General features: G+C 72.7%; 2 protein-coding genes across 9 annotated transcripts; both read right to left on the bottom strand.

Moving 5' to 3' along the window:
• Nucleotides 1-134: 134 nt before the first annotated feature.
• TAC3 (tachykinin precursor 3) lies at nucleotides 135-987 on the bottom strand. The gene is made up of 4 exons (XM_068921114.1): nucleotides 910-987; nucleotides 555-675; nucleotides 435-455; nucleotides 135-346 (listed from the first exon to the last, which is right to left on the bottom strand). The coding sequence occupies exons 1-4, from the start codon at nucleotides 985-987 to the stop codon at nucleotides 135-137; spliced, it is 432 nt and encodes a 143-aa protein (XP_068777215.1).
• A 3,235-nt stretch (nucleotides 988-4,222) lies between these two features.
• MYO1A (myosin IA) lies at nucleotides 4,223-14,295 on the bottom strand. 8 transcript variants are annotated; one of them, XM_068921512.1, is made up of 30 exons: nucleotides 13,939-13,981; nucleotides 13,377-13,483; nucleotides 12,665-12,808; nucleotides 12,048-12,163; nucleotides 11,835-11,929; nucleotides 11,661-11,765; nucleotides 11,518-11,564; nucleotides 11,385-11,448; nucleotides 11,208-11,306; nucleotides 11,021-11,124; nucleotides 10,795-10,942; nucleotides 10,599-10,717; nucleotides 10,429-10,515; nucleotides 10,292-10,357; nucleotides 10,118-10,222; nucleotides 9,830-9,892; nucleotides 8,777-8,977; nucleotides 8,399-8,625; nucleotides 8,127-8,327; nucleotides 7,821-7,914; nucleotides 7,549-7,698; nucleotides 7,353-7,421; nucleotides 7,003-7,089; nucleotides 6,702-6,776; nucleotides 6,479-6,613; nucleotides 6,286-6,392; nucleotides 5,639-5,771; nucleotides 5,402-5,554; nucleotides 5,205-5,332; nucleotides 4,223-4,402 (listed from the first exon to the last, which is right to left on the bottom strand). In XM_068921512.1, the coding sequence occupies exons 3-30, from the start codon at nucleotides 12,785-12,787 to the stop codon at nucleotides 4,279-4,281; spliced, it is 3,225 nt and encodes a 1,074-aa protein (XP_068777613.1). In that variant the 5' UTR covers nucleotides 12,788-12,808; nucleotides 13,377-13,483; nucleotides 13,939-13,981; the 3' UTR covers nucleotides 4,223-4,278. The 8 variants fall into 8 exon arrangements, with proteins under 8 accessions (XP_068777613.1, XP_068777614.1, XP_068777611.1 ...); XM_068921513.1 differs by having other exon boundaries at nucleotides 13,377-13,455; nucleotides 13,939-13,956; XM_068921510.1 differs by lacking the exon at nucleotides 13,377-13,483 and having other exon boundaries at nucleotides 13,939-14,255.
• Nucleotides 14,296-14,629: the final 334 nt, after the last annotated feature.

Genomic DNA, 14,629 nt, shown 5'->3' with positions numbered 1-14,629 from the left:
CTGCGGGGGGGGCGGCCCGGCCCCGGCGGCAGCTCCCACGACGGCGCTGAATCGGCTCCGGGGACACCGGAGCAGGGCGGCAGGACGCCGGGGGGCGGCGGGCGGAGCCCATCGCCGTCCCGTCGGGCCGCACCTCAGCGCGCGCGGAGCGGCGGCTCGGCGTCCCCGGGGGCGGCCCGCCTCGCCCGGTGCCCGTCCGCGGGGGCTCCTGGGGGGCGAGGGGCAGATCGGCACCGCCGCCGAGCCCGGCCCTGCTCCGGCTCCGGCTCCGGCCCCGGCCCCGGCGACCTACCGGGCTGCGCCGCCCGCTTCCCCATGAGCCCCACGAAGAAGTCGTGCATGTCCCCTGCGGAGAGAGCCGCCGTCAGCGCCGCCCCGACGGGGTCCCCCGCGGCCCGGCACCGTCCGGCCCGGCCCGGGGGAGCCGGACTTACGCTTCTGAGGAGCCCCGGGACCTGGAAGGCGCAGAGGCGCGCGGGGTCGGTCGTGCCGGCCGGAGGGCGGCGGGCAGCGGCCCCCCCAGCCCACCCCCGGCCCCGCCGCCCGCTGCTCACCGGCCTCCTCGGCTCGCAGGCGCTGGAGCAGGGCCGCGAAGGCGGCCGCCGGGCTGCCGGGGGCTCTCCGGGGCAGAGCGGGGGGCGGCGGGTCGGGGCCGGAGCCGGAGCCGGAGCCCCTCTGCGGGGAAGCGGGGCGGGCTGAGAGCGGCACCCCCGGGCCCCGCGCCGCTCCCCGGCCCGACCGCCCCTCTGGGCGCTGCGCCCACCGCCCCAGGTAAGGGGCGTTCAGGGACCGAGGCTTCGTTTGCGCATTCAGCCCCGGTTCTGCCATCCGGACCCCCCCCCCGGGTCCCCCCCCCAGCCCCGGGATTTTCCCGCAGCGGCAAGCGGGGCCGGGCTGGGGTCTCCCTACCTTGGCGGGGGCGCCGTGGCCGTGGGAGAGCCGCAGCGCCAGCGAGAGCAGCACGGCCAGCACCAGGCAGCTCCTCATCGCGGACGGGCAGCAGCTGGGGGGGGGAAGGGGATGGGGGTGGTCAGGGCCACCCGCCGACACCAGCTGTGGCGAGGAGGGCACGCTGCCACCCTGTGTCCCCCCCCCGCATCCTCACGTCCCTGCATCCCCGTGGCCCCCATCTCTGCATCCTCATGTCCCCAAGTCCTTGCCTGCCCACATCCCCACGTCCTGCATCCCCACGTCCCCGTGTCCCTGCATTCCCGCGTCCTGCATCCCGAGGTCCCCCCCACCACATCCCCATGTCCCCGCATCCCTGTGCCCCCATGTCCCCGCATCCCCGCGCCCTTCACCCTTGGCCGGCCCCGGCAGCAGGAGCCCCCTGCGCTGTCGTCCCGGGATCAGGCGTCTCCCCGCTCCGTGGTGCGCCCGGGCCGGCTGCGGGGGGGTCCGGCGGCGGGGAGCGGGGAAAGGCGGCAGGAGGGCGCCAAGGTTCGGGGAGGGCGGCGGGGCCCGTGGACCCCTCGTGGTAACTGCCGGCCGAACTGCACCGTTTCCCGGCAGCGCCGAGAGGAGCCGACGGCAGCGGCGGGCGAGGAGCGCGGGGCGGCCGCTGGCGCGGGACCCCTCCGTGGACCGCGCCGAGACCCCGGAGGCGGGAGGCCTGGGCGCGCACGCTCGCCCTGCCAGCGCCCGCCTGCACACACGTGCCCGCGCCGGCGCTGCACGCGCCTCCCCTCGCCCTCGCCAGCCTGCTCCCCGGGACCCCCCAGCCCTCCCCAAACCCGAGCGGCGCCTTCGCTCCCACCGCCCCGTCCCGCCGGCCGCCCCCCCCGCTGCGCCCGCCTCAGCCTCGCCCCCGGCCCCGAAATACCCGGTGGCGCCCCGGCAGGGCGCGCAGACCTGCTCAGCCCTCAGCGACAGAGCCTCCCGCGCTGCTGCTGAGACGAGGCTCTGCCGCCTTAAATAGGGGGCTCTGCCCCGGCACGGCGTGGGTGGGCGAGCGGCGAGCCGCCAATGGGGGCCGGCGGGGGGCCGGCACCCCCACCCGCAGCCGCCCACCCGCGCCGGCACCCGTTGCACGCGCGGCGGCACGCTGTGGCACAAGCGCGCCCACGCTGCCGCGCCGCCCTACCCTAGCTCGGGCAAACCCCGGCCCCCGCAGCCCCCGCAGCCCCCGCAGCCCCTGCAGCCGTGCCAGCCCCCCGTCCTCTCCCCGCGACGCCCGCTGCCCTGCCGGCGCTCGCTTTGCAGCCAGGCTCCAGGTCGAGCACCGTAACGGGGCTCGCCCGAGCCAGGCGCCCGCATCTGCACCCGTGCACAAAGGCACACGCGGGCGCGACGCCCGCCAGCCCCTCCGCGACCAGCCGGGGCCGTGCCGGGGGCTCTGGCCCCCTCCCGGTGCTGCTGCACTCGGCGCCCCGGGCCACATCCTGCACCCGCTGTGCGGAGGGGCAGCAAACCCCGCCACTGCTGGGTCGTACAGCAGCGTCGCCCCGCGCGCGGTGGCAGTGGGGCCCCGAGGTCGGGGCCTGCAGCGATGGCCAAAAAGCGGAGAAAAAGGAGCAGGGGGAAAGGGGGGGGGGGCGCCTTGCGAGAGCCAGGACTCGGGACCAAGCAACAGGCGTCCAGGCACCGGCGGCCAGCGCTGCAGCCCGTGGCGGGGCCGCATCTGCAGAGCCACCGACGTTAATTAAGTGGGAGCTGGGCCAGAGACAGCCTAATTAATTAATAACACCTACTTGTGTGGGGCCAAGCGCCACGCAGCTGCGAAGCGCAGCAGCGCCCCGGGCTGCGGCGGGTTTGTTTACGGCTCTCGTCCCTGTCCGCACACGGCTGCGGGGTCCCAGCACGGGGAGGGGACGCGGCCCCGCTGGCGGGGAAATGGGGAGGGCGCTGGCAGCCACGCGGCTCCGGCACGTGGAGACATGGGCCCCACGCGCCCGCTCCCAGCTGCAGCGAGGCTCGCGCACGGGCACGGGACATCACACGCACACACACACCCCGCGTGCACGCTTATGCTGCCCCAGCACACGCAACGCCCCCCTCCACGGACACGCAGAGCCCAGGTGCGTGCACATGTGCCCTGTATGTGGGTGCACACACACCCCGCACACGCGCACCCTGCGCGCATGCACATGTGGCCCTGCTGCACACCCCACCCCCATGCACACGCACACCCTGCACACGTGCACACGCACACCCCGCACACACGGCTCCAGTGCCCGCCCCCCCACAGACACACACATCCCACACGCGTGCACACGCGGCCCCAGCGCCCCGGCACGCGTGCACGCACGTGCCCCCCGCAGACGACGAACCGCAGTGCTTGCTCCGAGGGCCACCTGGGAGCTGCTGCTGCCGCTGACGTGACGGGGAGCTGTCAGCTCTCAGAGTTAACAGGGTGACGCGTAGGGACAGGAACAAAAACCCTCTCCGAGAGCGTGATGAGCGCAGGAGAGCAAAGGCGGCGGGGGGCTGCGGGGACGCCCGGGCTCTGGGGAGCTGCACGGGGGGCCGGGCCTGGCGAGTGGTGCAGGGGGCCAGGGCGCAGGGGCGGCAGGCAGAGGGGCCGCAGCTGGGCGAGCGGAGGAGCTGAGCGGGCCGGGGGCCGGGGCTGCCGCGGCACCTCCCTGCTGGGGCCCGGCCGCAGCGAAGGGGCGCAGCGGGGGGCCGCACCGCTGGCAAGCGCCCCGGCCCGGCCAGAGGAGGTGGGGGTCCGGGGGAGAGTGGGGCTGGAGCCGGCACGTGCCCGGGAGGCTCTGCACTGAGCCGGGGGTGCAAAGGGGGCCCTGCACCAGGGCGTGCAGGTCCTGTGCCAGGGGTGCAAAAGGGGACCCAAGCCAGGGGGTGCAAAGGGGATCCCACATCAGGGGTGCAAAGGGGGGTCCCACGCTGGGGATGCAAAGAGGATGCTGTTCCCAGGACGCAAAGGGGGACCCGAGCCAGCGGGTGCAAAGGGGATCCCGCATCAGGGGTGCAAAGGGGGTGCTGTGCCGGGGCAGGGCGACGCTGCAGGTGAGAGAGGCGAGAGCCGGCGCCGACAGGCCGGTGCCGAGGGCCACCCACGCTGCCCCCCACCCGCAGCCGCGCAGAAATCGCTCCTGCGGTGGAGCGAGCACTTGATGGGAAAAGCCGCCGGGATTTGGGGCCCTTCCAACCGGCGCTGCGACGCGCCGAGGGCTTGCCGCGGTTGGGCGCTCGGCGGGGCCCGTCGCCCGCCTCCCGCGCCCCTGCCAGAGGGGGCCCCGGCAGCGTCACTGTCACACGCGCGACACCAGCACAGCTCTGTTTAATGGGTGCGCGGCAGCGGCGGCCCCGCGCCGGGGCTCAGTGCACCAGCACCTCCAGCTTGTGGCTGCCCCGCTTCTTGCAGACGGGGACGTCGCCGCCCGCCTTGGCCGACTCCACCACCGTGACGGCCACGTCGCCCTTGGGGAAGCGGGTGGAGAACCTGGGTGGGGGGCGGAGCCCTGAGTGGGGTGGGACATGCCTGGCCCCGCCCCACCCCACCTCCCACCCAATGAGCTGCCTGGGCGGTGCCCTCCACCAATCAGCACCTGGCCCAGCTCTGCCCTCCCCACCCTTCCTTGTGCCCAATCCCAGCCCTGCCCCAGCAGGCTCCACCCCCAAGAGCCTCGCCCCTGCAAGCCCCGCCTCCACAGTCCCTGCCCCACCCCTGCAAGCCCCACCCCCTGAGCCCCACTCCACCGCCAGGAGACCCATCCAGACAAAGCCCCGCCCCCAGGAGACCCATCCACGCAAAGACCCGCCCCCAGGAGCCCCTGCCCCACTCTTGCAAGCCCCACCCCCTAAGCCTGGCCTCACCCCAGGAGACCCATCCATGCAAAGCCCCGCCCCCTGAGCCCCCCCACCCCCAAGAGACCCATCCATGCAAAGCCCCGCCCCCTGAGCCCCCCCACCCCCAGGAGACCCATCCATGCAAAGCCCCGCCCCCTGAGCCCCCCCACCCCCAGGAGACCCATCCATGCAAAGCCCCGCCCCCTGAGCCCCCCCACCCCCAAGAGACCCATCCATGCAAAGCCCCGCCCCCTGAGCCCCACCCACCCCCAGGAGACCCATCCAGGCAAAGCCCCGCCCCCAGGACCCCCTGCCCCACCCTTGCAAGCCCCGCCCCCATGAGCCTCACCCCACCCCCAGGAGACTCAGTCCTGCAAGCCCCGCCCCCAAGAGACCCAGCCGGGCAAGCCCCGCCCCCGAATCCCCGCCCCACCCAGCAGGCCCCGCCCCCGTACTGGTCGGCGATGCACAGGGGCAGGGCCTGGGCCCGGGTGTCCATGAGGGTCTGGTGCAGGCGGGTGACGAGCTCGATGAGGTGGTCGCTGACGAGCAGGACGTCGCCCTTGGCCCCCCTGGCCGCGGTCTGCGGGGCGGCAGCGGGCTCAGCCCCCGGCCCCCCAGCCCCCCGGCCCCCCGCCCCCCCCATCCGTACCTCCTTGAGGTGCAGGGCCAGGAAGCCGTCGGAGAAGCGGGTGACGGAGACGCTGCGGATGTCGCCCAGGCTGAGCACGCTCTTGGGCTGGGCACCCCTGGGCTCGGCCAGCACCAGGTGCTCGGTGGTGAGCAGCAGCAGGCGCGGCACCGTCTGCAGTGGGCCGGTGCGGCCGTCAGCGCTCCGCGCCGGCCCGCCGCCGGCCCCCGCCCCGCGCCCGCTCCCGCTCGCACCCACCTTGCCGCTGGCTCGGTTCACCTTCCGCACGGCCTCGGCCATCACCAGCTTGTCCTTGGCCACCGCGTGCAGCTTCTGGTACTTGGGGTTCTGCGTCAGCCCCAGGTACTCACCTTGGAAGGGCTGCGGCAGGCTGGGGGCACGGGGGGGCCGTGAGCCGCCCGCCGCCCCGCAGGGCCTGCGACCACCTCACCCCATGCACCCACCTGCCCCGTGCACCCACCTGCCCCATGCACCCATCTCCTTCCATGCACCCACCTGCCCCATGCACCCATCCCCTTCCATGCACTCACCTGCCCCATGCACCCATCTCCTTCCATGCACCCATCTCCTTCCATGCACCCACCTGCCCCATGCACCCATCTCCTTCCATGCACCCACCTGCCCCATGCACCCATCTCCTTCCATGCACCCATCTCCTTCCATGCACCCACCTGCCCCATGCACCCATCTCCTTCCATGCACTCACCTGCCCCGTGCACCCACCTGCCCCATGCACCCATCTCCTTCCACGCACCCACCTGCCCCATGCACCCACCTCCCCCATGCACCCACCTGCTCTGTGCAACCCCTTGCTCCATGCACCCAGCTGCCCCCATGCCCCCATCTGCCCCCGGCCATCCCCGAAACCCTGGCTGAGGCGGCACCTTTTAGGGTAGAGCGTCTTCTTGTCCTTGAAGAGCTCGCTGGCGCAGAGCTTGGCCTGCAGCAGGGCCCTCCGCTGCGGTGTCAGCTGCTCCCGGTACCGCTTGCACTGCCGAGGGGAGGGACGAGCGGTGCCACCGAACCCCCCGGAGCCGGAGCCGACCCCGTCCCCGCTCCCCCCGCGGCGCCTCCCACCTTCCAGCGCTGGAAGATCTCCTTCAGCTCCTGGTTGGTGCCGGCCAGGAAGCTGTAGGGCGCCGGGGGCCAGGTCCGGTCCATCACCGCCAGGGGCGGGAGGTTTTTCTGCAGCCCCGCGAGGAACCGCTGCACCTGGGGCGAGAGCGCGGGGCCGTCGGGAGCGCGGCCGGGGCTGCAGGGCGCCGTGCCCGTCTGCCCCGGCCGGGGCAGCCCCGCTCACCAGCCGCCGGTAGATGAAGTTGGCCAGCCGGGCGCCGGCCCCGGAGCGGAAATACTTCTTGTACGCCTTGCGGACCTGCGGCGGGACGGGGCCGTCAGCGGGGCCGGGGCTGGGCGCCGGGGCGTCCGGCTGCCCCGCGGACACGTGCGGAGAGGACGGCCGGCCGCCCCGGCCCGAGAGCGGGCGGGAGCGAGACGGAGAGCCCGGACACAGCGGAGGGACAGCAGGACAGAGGCAGCTCGCCAGGAGAGCGCGGCCGGCCGGCCGGCGCGGCGCCGGGCCCCGGGGCCGGCCCCGTTACCTGGTGCCCTTTCCAGTAGGCCGAAATGGTGCTGGCGGCCTGGTGGCGGCGGCGCTGGGTCTTCAGCTCCCGAAGGAGCCTGCGAGACTGCGGAGGAAGGATCAGAGCCCAAAGGAGCCCAGAGGCGGGGAGAAACACCAACACACATAGGGAGCCGGAGGGAAAGAGGAGAGGCAGGAGAGGACGGAAGGATGGAGAAGGACGAAAGGATGGAGAAGGATGGAGAAGGACGAAAGGATGGAGAAGGATGGAGAAGGACGGGGACGAGCCCGGCCCAGAGCAGCGCGGGGGCCCGGCCGCGCCGGGAGAGCCGCCGGCCCCGGGTGCCCGCGCCGTGGTGCCGGCCTCACCTTCCAGCCGCGGGCGTACGCCTGGATGAGCAGCGCCGACCGCCGCATCTGCTGGTACCGGCGCTTTTGCTGCAGCGGGGAGAGCCGGGGTGAGCGGGCGCCCCCGAGCCGCCGGCGCGCAGCCTGCCCCGGCCCGGCCGAGGAGGGAGGCGGGTGGGAGTGCAGCGCGGTGCGGCGCGGCCGGGCCCCCCGTTACCGCGTGGCCCCGGAACCAGGCGGCGATGAGGATCTGGCTCTTGCGCATGAGCTGGAACCGGACCCGGCACCGCCATCCCCGAAACGTCTTCTGGATGAGGGTGGCCAGCTCGGCCACGCGCTCCTGCCGCCGCCGCTCCAGGTCGAAGAGCTGCGGAGGGCGAGGGCGAGGGCTGGGGGCGCGGAGCGGGGCCGGACCCCCGCACCAGGCCGACGGCGGGGCCGGCACAGCGCTCGGACCCAGCGCCCGCCGCGCGCCCTCCCCGGACTCACGGTGCGCGGCGAGCGGATGAAGAGCTTGCTGTGCCCGTACGCCAGCTCCTCGGCCGGGATCGGCAGCTCCGCCAGCAGCACCTCGGCCCCGGCCCTGCGCCACGACAGGGACGCGATGCGACTTGGGGCCATCAGTCCTGCCCGCACCAGGGGGACGGGCAGCGGGGTCCCCCGTGCACCACGCTCCCCCTGTGCACCACGCTCCCCCCGTGCACCATGCTCCCCCTGTGCACCACGCTCCCCCTGTGCACTGCAGCCCCTCGTGCACTGCAGCCCCTCGTGCACTGCAGCCCCCCCTCGCCGTACCTCTCACTGCCCGCCCAGTGGGGCCAGGTCTTCTTGCAGAGCATCTTGTAGCGCTCCAGGAAGGGGGCGTATTGCTGGCGGAAGGCGTAGCCCGCCCGGCGCACCCGCACGTTCTCCAGCAGCCCCAGGTAGCGGATCTGCGCCAGCACCAGCTCCGGCGTGAACAGCATCGCCGCCTTGCTCTCGTTGGGCTTGATGCACCTGGGAGGAGGGCGAAGGCGCGTGGGAGCAGCCCAGGCGCCGGCCGGGCGCGGGACCCTGGCGGCTCCTACCTGATGTAGTTGGGGTTCTTGGAGTAGAGGTTCTTCATGAGCGTCGCCACCGAGGCCTTGAACTGGGAGCTGGTGGTGGGGGGCAGCTTGAGGGAGGCCTTCTGGGGGTCGCCCTCGGGGAAGAGGGAGCGCAGCAGCGAGTGCTGCGAGGCCCACATGGCCTGCGACAGGTCCCGGAAAAGCAGGTCGTTGTTCTTCTCGATGAAGCCCGTCACGTTGTAGGTCACCTGGCAGCGGGGACGGCATCAGCGCCGGGGCTCTGGCCGCCCGCCGGGCTCGGGCAGGGAGCAGAGGGCAGGCAGCGGAGGGCTGAATCTGGCCGTCCGGGGCCCCGTCCCGGGAAAGCCCCGGGGACGGCTCAGCCGCCGCGGCGCGAACCTTGCCGGCGTAGTGGCGGATGCGGAAGCAGCGGGGCGGCAGGCTGGCGTCGGTGACCCGCTTGGCGTTCTGCGTCTCCTTGCTCTCGTAGTGCTCGTGGCGGGCGCAGACCTGGTCCAGCTTGGCGAGGAAGGTGTCCTCATTGACCGTGCCAGGCCGCAGGCACTCCTCGTCCAGCATGGCCAGGATCCCGCTCGTGCCCTGCGTCGCGACGGGCACCCTCACCCCGGCGTCCAGCACCCCAAGCCGCCCCATCCCAGAGCCACCAAGTGCCCTGCACCCGGCCTGCTGCTGGATCTGCCGAGCCCAGACTGGGCACGGTGCAAGGGAGGGGAGCTGGGGCATGGGCTCGGGCATGGACACAGAAACGGGCATGGGCACGGACACGGGCACAGGTACGGACACGGGCACGGGCATGGACACAGACACAGGCACGGACATGGACATGGACACGGGCATGGACACAGACACGGGCATGGACACAGAAACGGGCATGGGCACGGACACGGGCACAGGTACGGACACGGGCACGGGCATGGACACAGACACGGGCATGGACATGGACACGGGCATGGACACAGACACGGGCATGGACACAGAAACGGGCATGGGCACGGACACGGGCACAGGTATGGACACGGGCACAGACACGGGCATGGACAGACACGGGCATGGACACAGGCATGGACACGGACACGGACACAGGCATGGACACGGGCACAGACACGGGCACGGACACAGGCATGGACACGGGCATGGACACAGACACGGGCATGGACACAGAAACGGGCATGGGCACGGACACGGGCACAGGTATGGACACGGGCACAGACACGGGCATGGACAGACACGGGCATGGACACAGGCATGGACACGGACACGGACACAGGCATGGACACGGGCACAGACACGGGCACGGACACAGGCATGGACACGGACACGGACACAGACACAGGCATGGACACGGACACAGACATGGGCACGGACACGAGCATGGGCACGGGCATGGACACGGACACGGACACCTCCGCGCATCGGCGGAAAGCGACTCACGTTCTCGATCAAGTTGCAGATGATGCTGTTGTCGAAGAACTCCACTGGGGTCCACTGGATGCCCTGGGAGCAGAGGGGGCTCAGCAGCACGGTCCCCCTGGCCCCCCCCCGCCGATGCGGGGCAGGAACCGGACGTCCGGCTGCGGGGAAGGGGATCCCGAATCCCTCCCCGCCTTCCTGCCATTGAATGCGCTCCCGGCGGGGAGCGGGGCGAGGAAGGGCTGCGGCGCGGAGCCGTCTGGGGCGCTTCCGAGGGGCCGCGTCCGGCCCGGTCCGGCCCGGCGGTACCTCTCGCACGTATTCCTCCTGCTCCTCCTTCAGGGTCAGCAGGATGAAGATCTGCTGCAGCTTCTCGTTGCAGTAGTTGATGATGAACTGCTCGAAGCCGTTGTCCTGCAGGAGAAGGACCCTGAGCCGGGTCCCCAGCCCCGCGTCCCACCCGCCTGCCGCCCCGCCGCTCACCTGGAAGATCTCAAAGCCATAGATGTCCAGGACGCCCATCACCTTCCTCCTCTGGCCCGGCTTCACCTGGGGAGACGCTGGGCGCTGAGCCGCGGCCGGGCAGGGCGGGGGCGTCCCCACCAGCGGCGCACCCTCACCTGGATGCTGGTGTTGATGCGGTTGACCAGCCAGTCGAAGAGGCGGCTGTAGATGTTCTTGGCCAGCGCGTCCCGCCCGTAGTAGCCCTGGGGAGAGGAGGGCAGGGGCTCGGCGGGGGCTCCGGGCGGGCGGCGGGCAGGGGCAGCGGTGGGGGACGCCCCCCGCTCACCTGGGCAACGCTGAGGCTGGTGAGCACCATCTCGTCGCGGGCCTTCACGGTGCGGGAGCACAGCGCCCGCTCCAGGGCGCCGAGGTCCAGCCCGATGAGCCGGCCGATCTCCTCCAGCTCTGCGCGGGGAGGCGGCGGTGCCGGGGCCGGGCAGGGGGCCGAGGCCGGGCCCCCGGCCCCCCCGGCCCCTCCTTACCTCGCGGCTCGGGGATGCTGCACGCCTCCATCCCGTTGGCCTGGAAGCAGCTGCTGAGCTGCACGTTGCCCAGCTTCAGCACGACGGCCGTCACCTCCAGCAGCGCCGTCACCTCGGCCGGCGAGAAGCCGATGACCCCCATGGCGTCCTGGGGACGGGGACGGGCCGCTCAGCGGGCCGGGCCGGGGCGACGGGCCGCGGTGTGCCGCCCCCCGGCCCCCGGCACCTGCACGGCGCGGAAGTTGGCGGCGTCGTCCATGCCGGGCAGGCTGGAGCCCTCGCGGTTCAGGTACTCGTAGTGCCGGCAGTCCTGGCGGAGCTGCAGCCTCCCTGGGGGGACGGGACGGGACGGGACGGATGGGGCTCAGCCGCGGCCCCGCTCCGGCCCCCCGCGCCCCCGCGCCGGCACCTACGGAGCAGCTCGGCCGAGCCGCCGGCCAGGAGCTGGTAGAAGATGTGGAAGTTCCTCTCGCCCCGCACGTGCCGGACGATGCGGGATTTCTCCAGCAGGTCTGCGGGGAGGGGGCGAGCGTCAGCAGGGGCGCGGGCCGGGACGCCCGCCCGAGCCCGCCGCCGCAGCGCGCGCTCACAGTTGCTGATGACGCCTCCCAGGGGATCGCCCTTGAAGTCGAACTCCACGTCCATGTACTTGCCCTGGGGAGGGGGCCGGGCTCAGGGCAGGCGGCCCGGCGGGGCCCCCCTGCCCGCCCCCCCGGCACTCACGAATCGGGAGGAGTTGTCATTGCGGATGGTCTTGGCGTTGCCGAAGGCTGCGGGAGGAGGAGGAGGAGGAGGAGGAGGAAGGGGTCAGGCGGCCGCGCGCGCAGGGACCAAGCCGAGCCCAGGGCCGGACGCGGGGCGCTCACCCTCCAGCACGGGGTTGGACTGCAGCAGCTGCTCCTTCACCTTGGTCACCTCCTCGTCCTTGCCGCACACGGCCGCCACGTAGGACATCACCAGCTTGCTGGCCTCTGCGGCGAGGGGCCGTCAGCGCGGGGGTCCCGGCCGCCCCGCCGCCCCCCGCCGCCCCCCGCCGCTACCTGTCTTGCCGGCCCCGCTCTCGCCGGTGATGAGGATGCACTGGTCCCTGTCGCGGTCCCGCAGCGAGCGGTAGGCGTCGTCGGCGATGGCATAGCTGGGGGCCAGGGGGTCAGAGAGGGGCCGGAGGGGAAGCGGCGGCTCCGCCAGGCCCCGACGCCCGTGGCGGGGTGGGGGGCACCCCACAGACCCCTCGCCCCCCCCCCCGTGCTCACATGTGGGGCTTCACAGCGAAGAAGTTGCAGCTGTGATACTCCTGCACCTTCTCGGGGGTGTAGATGGGCAGCGACCGGTAGGGGTTCACCGAGATCACCACGTTCCCGATGTAGGTCTGCGGGCGGGAGGCCGCCGTGCGTGCGGGGCTGCGAGGAGCCGGCCCGAACCCCCCATCTCCCCATCCCAACTCCCTGTGCCCCCGTCTCCCCATCCCCAAACCCCCGCGTCCCCCATCTCCCCATCCCCAACCCCCACACCCCCCATCTCCCCATCCCAACTCCCTGTGCCCCTCGTCTCCCCATCCCAACTCCCTGTGCCCCCCATCTCCCCATCCCCAACCCCGCGCCCCCCATCTCCCCATCCCAACTCCCTGTGCCCCTCGTCTCCCCATCCTCAAACCCTGCACCCCATTCCCCCCTCCAATCCCCATTACCCCATCCCTACCCCCTGCATCCTCCTCCTCCCCATCCCAAACCCACATTCACTGTTTCTCCATCCCCAACCCCTGCACCCCATTTCTCCCCATCCCCAGCCCCCTGTTCCCCCATCCCAAACCCCGAGCAGCTCCTCCCCGTCCCGCACCCCTTCGCCCCGCGCCCCCCAGCCCGCTGCCCACGTAGATGTCCTCGTGCCGGAAGCGCTCCTGCAGGGCGTGGAGCAGCGACTCCTCGGTGAGCGGGTCCAGCAGCACCAGGTCCCCGACGGCCGCGGCGCTCAGCTTCGAGGCCGTGGCTTCCATGACCGGCCGGCTCTGGGGCAGCTGGGGGCAGAGCGAAGGGGGCTGCAGCCCGCGGGAACGCGAAGGCCCCGGCCCTCCAGCCCCCTGGACGCCTGGGCTCTCAGCAGCCCCTTCCCCGCCGAGGCCCCGGCTGCCCGGGGTGGCACGGACGCGCCAAGACGTGCACGCCAAGGCACGAAGCGCCAGCTGAGCCCGGCGCGGGGTGGGGCAGGATGCGGCCCGCCGCCAGGAGGATGCAGCTGGGACTGTCCCCCCCACCGGAGCCGGTGGCGCCGGGTCCCCGTCGCGCCCAGCTGCCCCAGGCACCGCGTGGGTGCGGGCAGCCCTCGGGGCCGGGGACAAGGCACAGCGCGCTCCGCTGGGGGACCCAGGCTGCGGGGCAGCGGGACACCGGGCTCTGCCGGCTGCGGCGGGTGGGAAGCGCGGGGGCTGGCCAGGAAGCTCCCACACCTGGGCCCTATTCTTGCAGCACGGATGAATTCAGCCTCCGCTTCCTCCCTCCTTCCTGGTAGGGGGGAGCCGGGGCCGGCGGAGCGGAGAGCGTGCTGGCTGCCCCCACCGCCATCCGCCCCAGGGCACAGTCCCTCACCTGCCTTTTATAGAGCAACCACGATCCCCTGCAGACCTTCAGCCTCGCTTTACAGCCAGGGCACACGCTCTGCGCGGGGCTGTAAACCCAGCCCTGCTTATCAGCGCCTGGGGAAAGGTCAGCCGCGAGCAGGCAGGGCAGGAGAGGGTGAACGGGGGGATGGCGGCAGAGGTGGCCGAGGCCACCATTTCCCCCGCTAGCAGCAGCCTCCAACAGGGACATGACCCACAGGAGCCTGTGGGTCCCTGCAGCCTCCTGTGGAGCTGGGCACCTGCACGGGGACCCCCTCTCTGCTGGGCGAGGGACCCCAGCCTGAGCACCCATGGGTAGGGGGTGCTTTAGCAAGAGCCCCCCCCCCCCCGGACTCCAGGGCAGCCCAGGCTCACCTCCATCACCCCACTGTTGTGGGTCTCAGAGCTCCCTGTGCCCCTGGGGTGGGGGTCCCGTGGGGTGGAGGTGCCCCCCGGGATGTGGGATCCGTGGATGGGGGCCCCCAGCCAGAGCCCGGGATGCCGGGGGGATTGGGCACCCCTGGCTGCGAGCAAGGGGCTCCGCGACTCACCTCCCTGTCGGCAGCAGCTCCTGGAGTGGCTTTGGCCAGGGCTGCCCCGGCCCAGCCCCGCAGGCGCTGGCCAGGGCTGGCCCACGCAGGGACCTCCCCCGGGCACGGCCCAGGGACAGGGCTGCTCCGCTGGGACCGCTCACAGCTCACAGACAGGGAGACTGAGGCAGGCGGCGCAGTGGTGAGCTGGGAAGTGATGCCAGGCTGCCCGCCTGCCCCCGGCCCGGACCCCGTGTGGTGGGCTCAGCCCGGCAGGGCCGTTACTGCGGCACTTCCCACCCGCCCCCAGCAACACTTCATAGCAGGAACAAGCAGGCAAACTCAGTTGCAGCCGAGCAAACAAAGGGAGCTTCCTTCCAGGGCTCCGGGAAACCGGGGCAAGGTACAGGGGCTGGCAGGGCCGGGAACGCCCTGGGCTGCTCTGCAGGGGCAAGACATCTGCCCTCAGCAGAACAGAGTCACCACTGCAGCTTGTGCAGAGAAATCTGCCGTTTCCCCAGAGCATTAAAGGCTTCTGGCAAGAACAGGGCCCGTCCTGCCTTTGGCTCTGCTCCCATCCTGCCCTCCGCCGGCACCTGTCTCCCAGCCGCCCGCTCCTTACCCCCCAAGCGCCCCGCAGCCTCCTCGGCCGAGCAAGCTCCCGTGCACCGCCAGGCCACGGCCAAGGACGCACCCTGGGGTCACTGGGGGA

Source organism: Struthio camelus, chromosome 28 (assembly GCF_040807025.1).
Source record: "Struthio camelus isolate bStrCam1 chromosome 28, bStrCam1.hap1, whole genome shotgun sequence".
Lineage (NCBI taxonomy): Eukaryota > Metazoa > Chordata > Aves > Struthioniformes > Struthionidae > Struthio > Struthio camelus.
This window is presented reverse-complemented; position numbering and strand designations above follow the sequence as displayed.

Excerpts from the sequence above, each read along its gene's own strand:
- TAC3 (XM_068921114.1), bottom strand. The coding sequence starts at position 987 with ATGAGGAGCTGCCTGGTGCTGGCCGTGCTGCTCTCGCTGGCGCTGCGG. Across the intron at positions 676-909 it reads GCCACGGCGCCCCCGCCAAG|AGGGGCTCCGGCTCCGGCTC; the intron begins GTAGGGAGACCC and ends GCTTCCCCGCAG. Across the intron at positions 456-554 it reads CCTGCGAGCCGAGGAGGCCG|GTCCCGGGGCTCCTCAGAAG; the intron begins GTGAGCAGCGGG and ends TGCGCCTTCCAG.
- MYO1A (XM_068921510.1), bottom strand. The coding sequence starts at position 12,787 with ATGGAAGCCACGGCCTCGAAGCTGAGCGCCGCGGCCGTCGGGGACCTG. Across the intron at positions 8,328-8,398 it reads AAGAACCCCAACTACATCAG|GTGCATCAAGCCCAACGAGA; the intron begins GTAGGAGCCGCC and ends CCCTCCTCCCAG. Across the intron at positions 4,403-5,204 it reads CCCCTGTGCATCGCCGACCA|GTTCTCCACCCGCTTCCCCA; the intron begins GTACGGGGGCGG and ends CCCCCCACCCAG.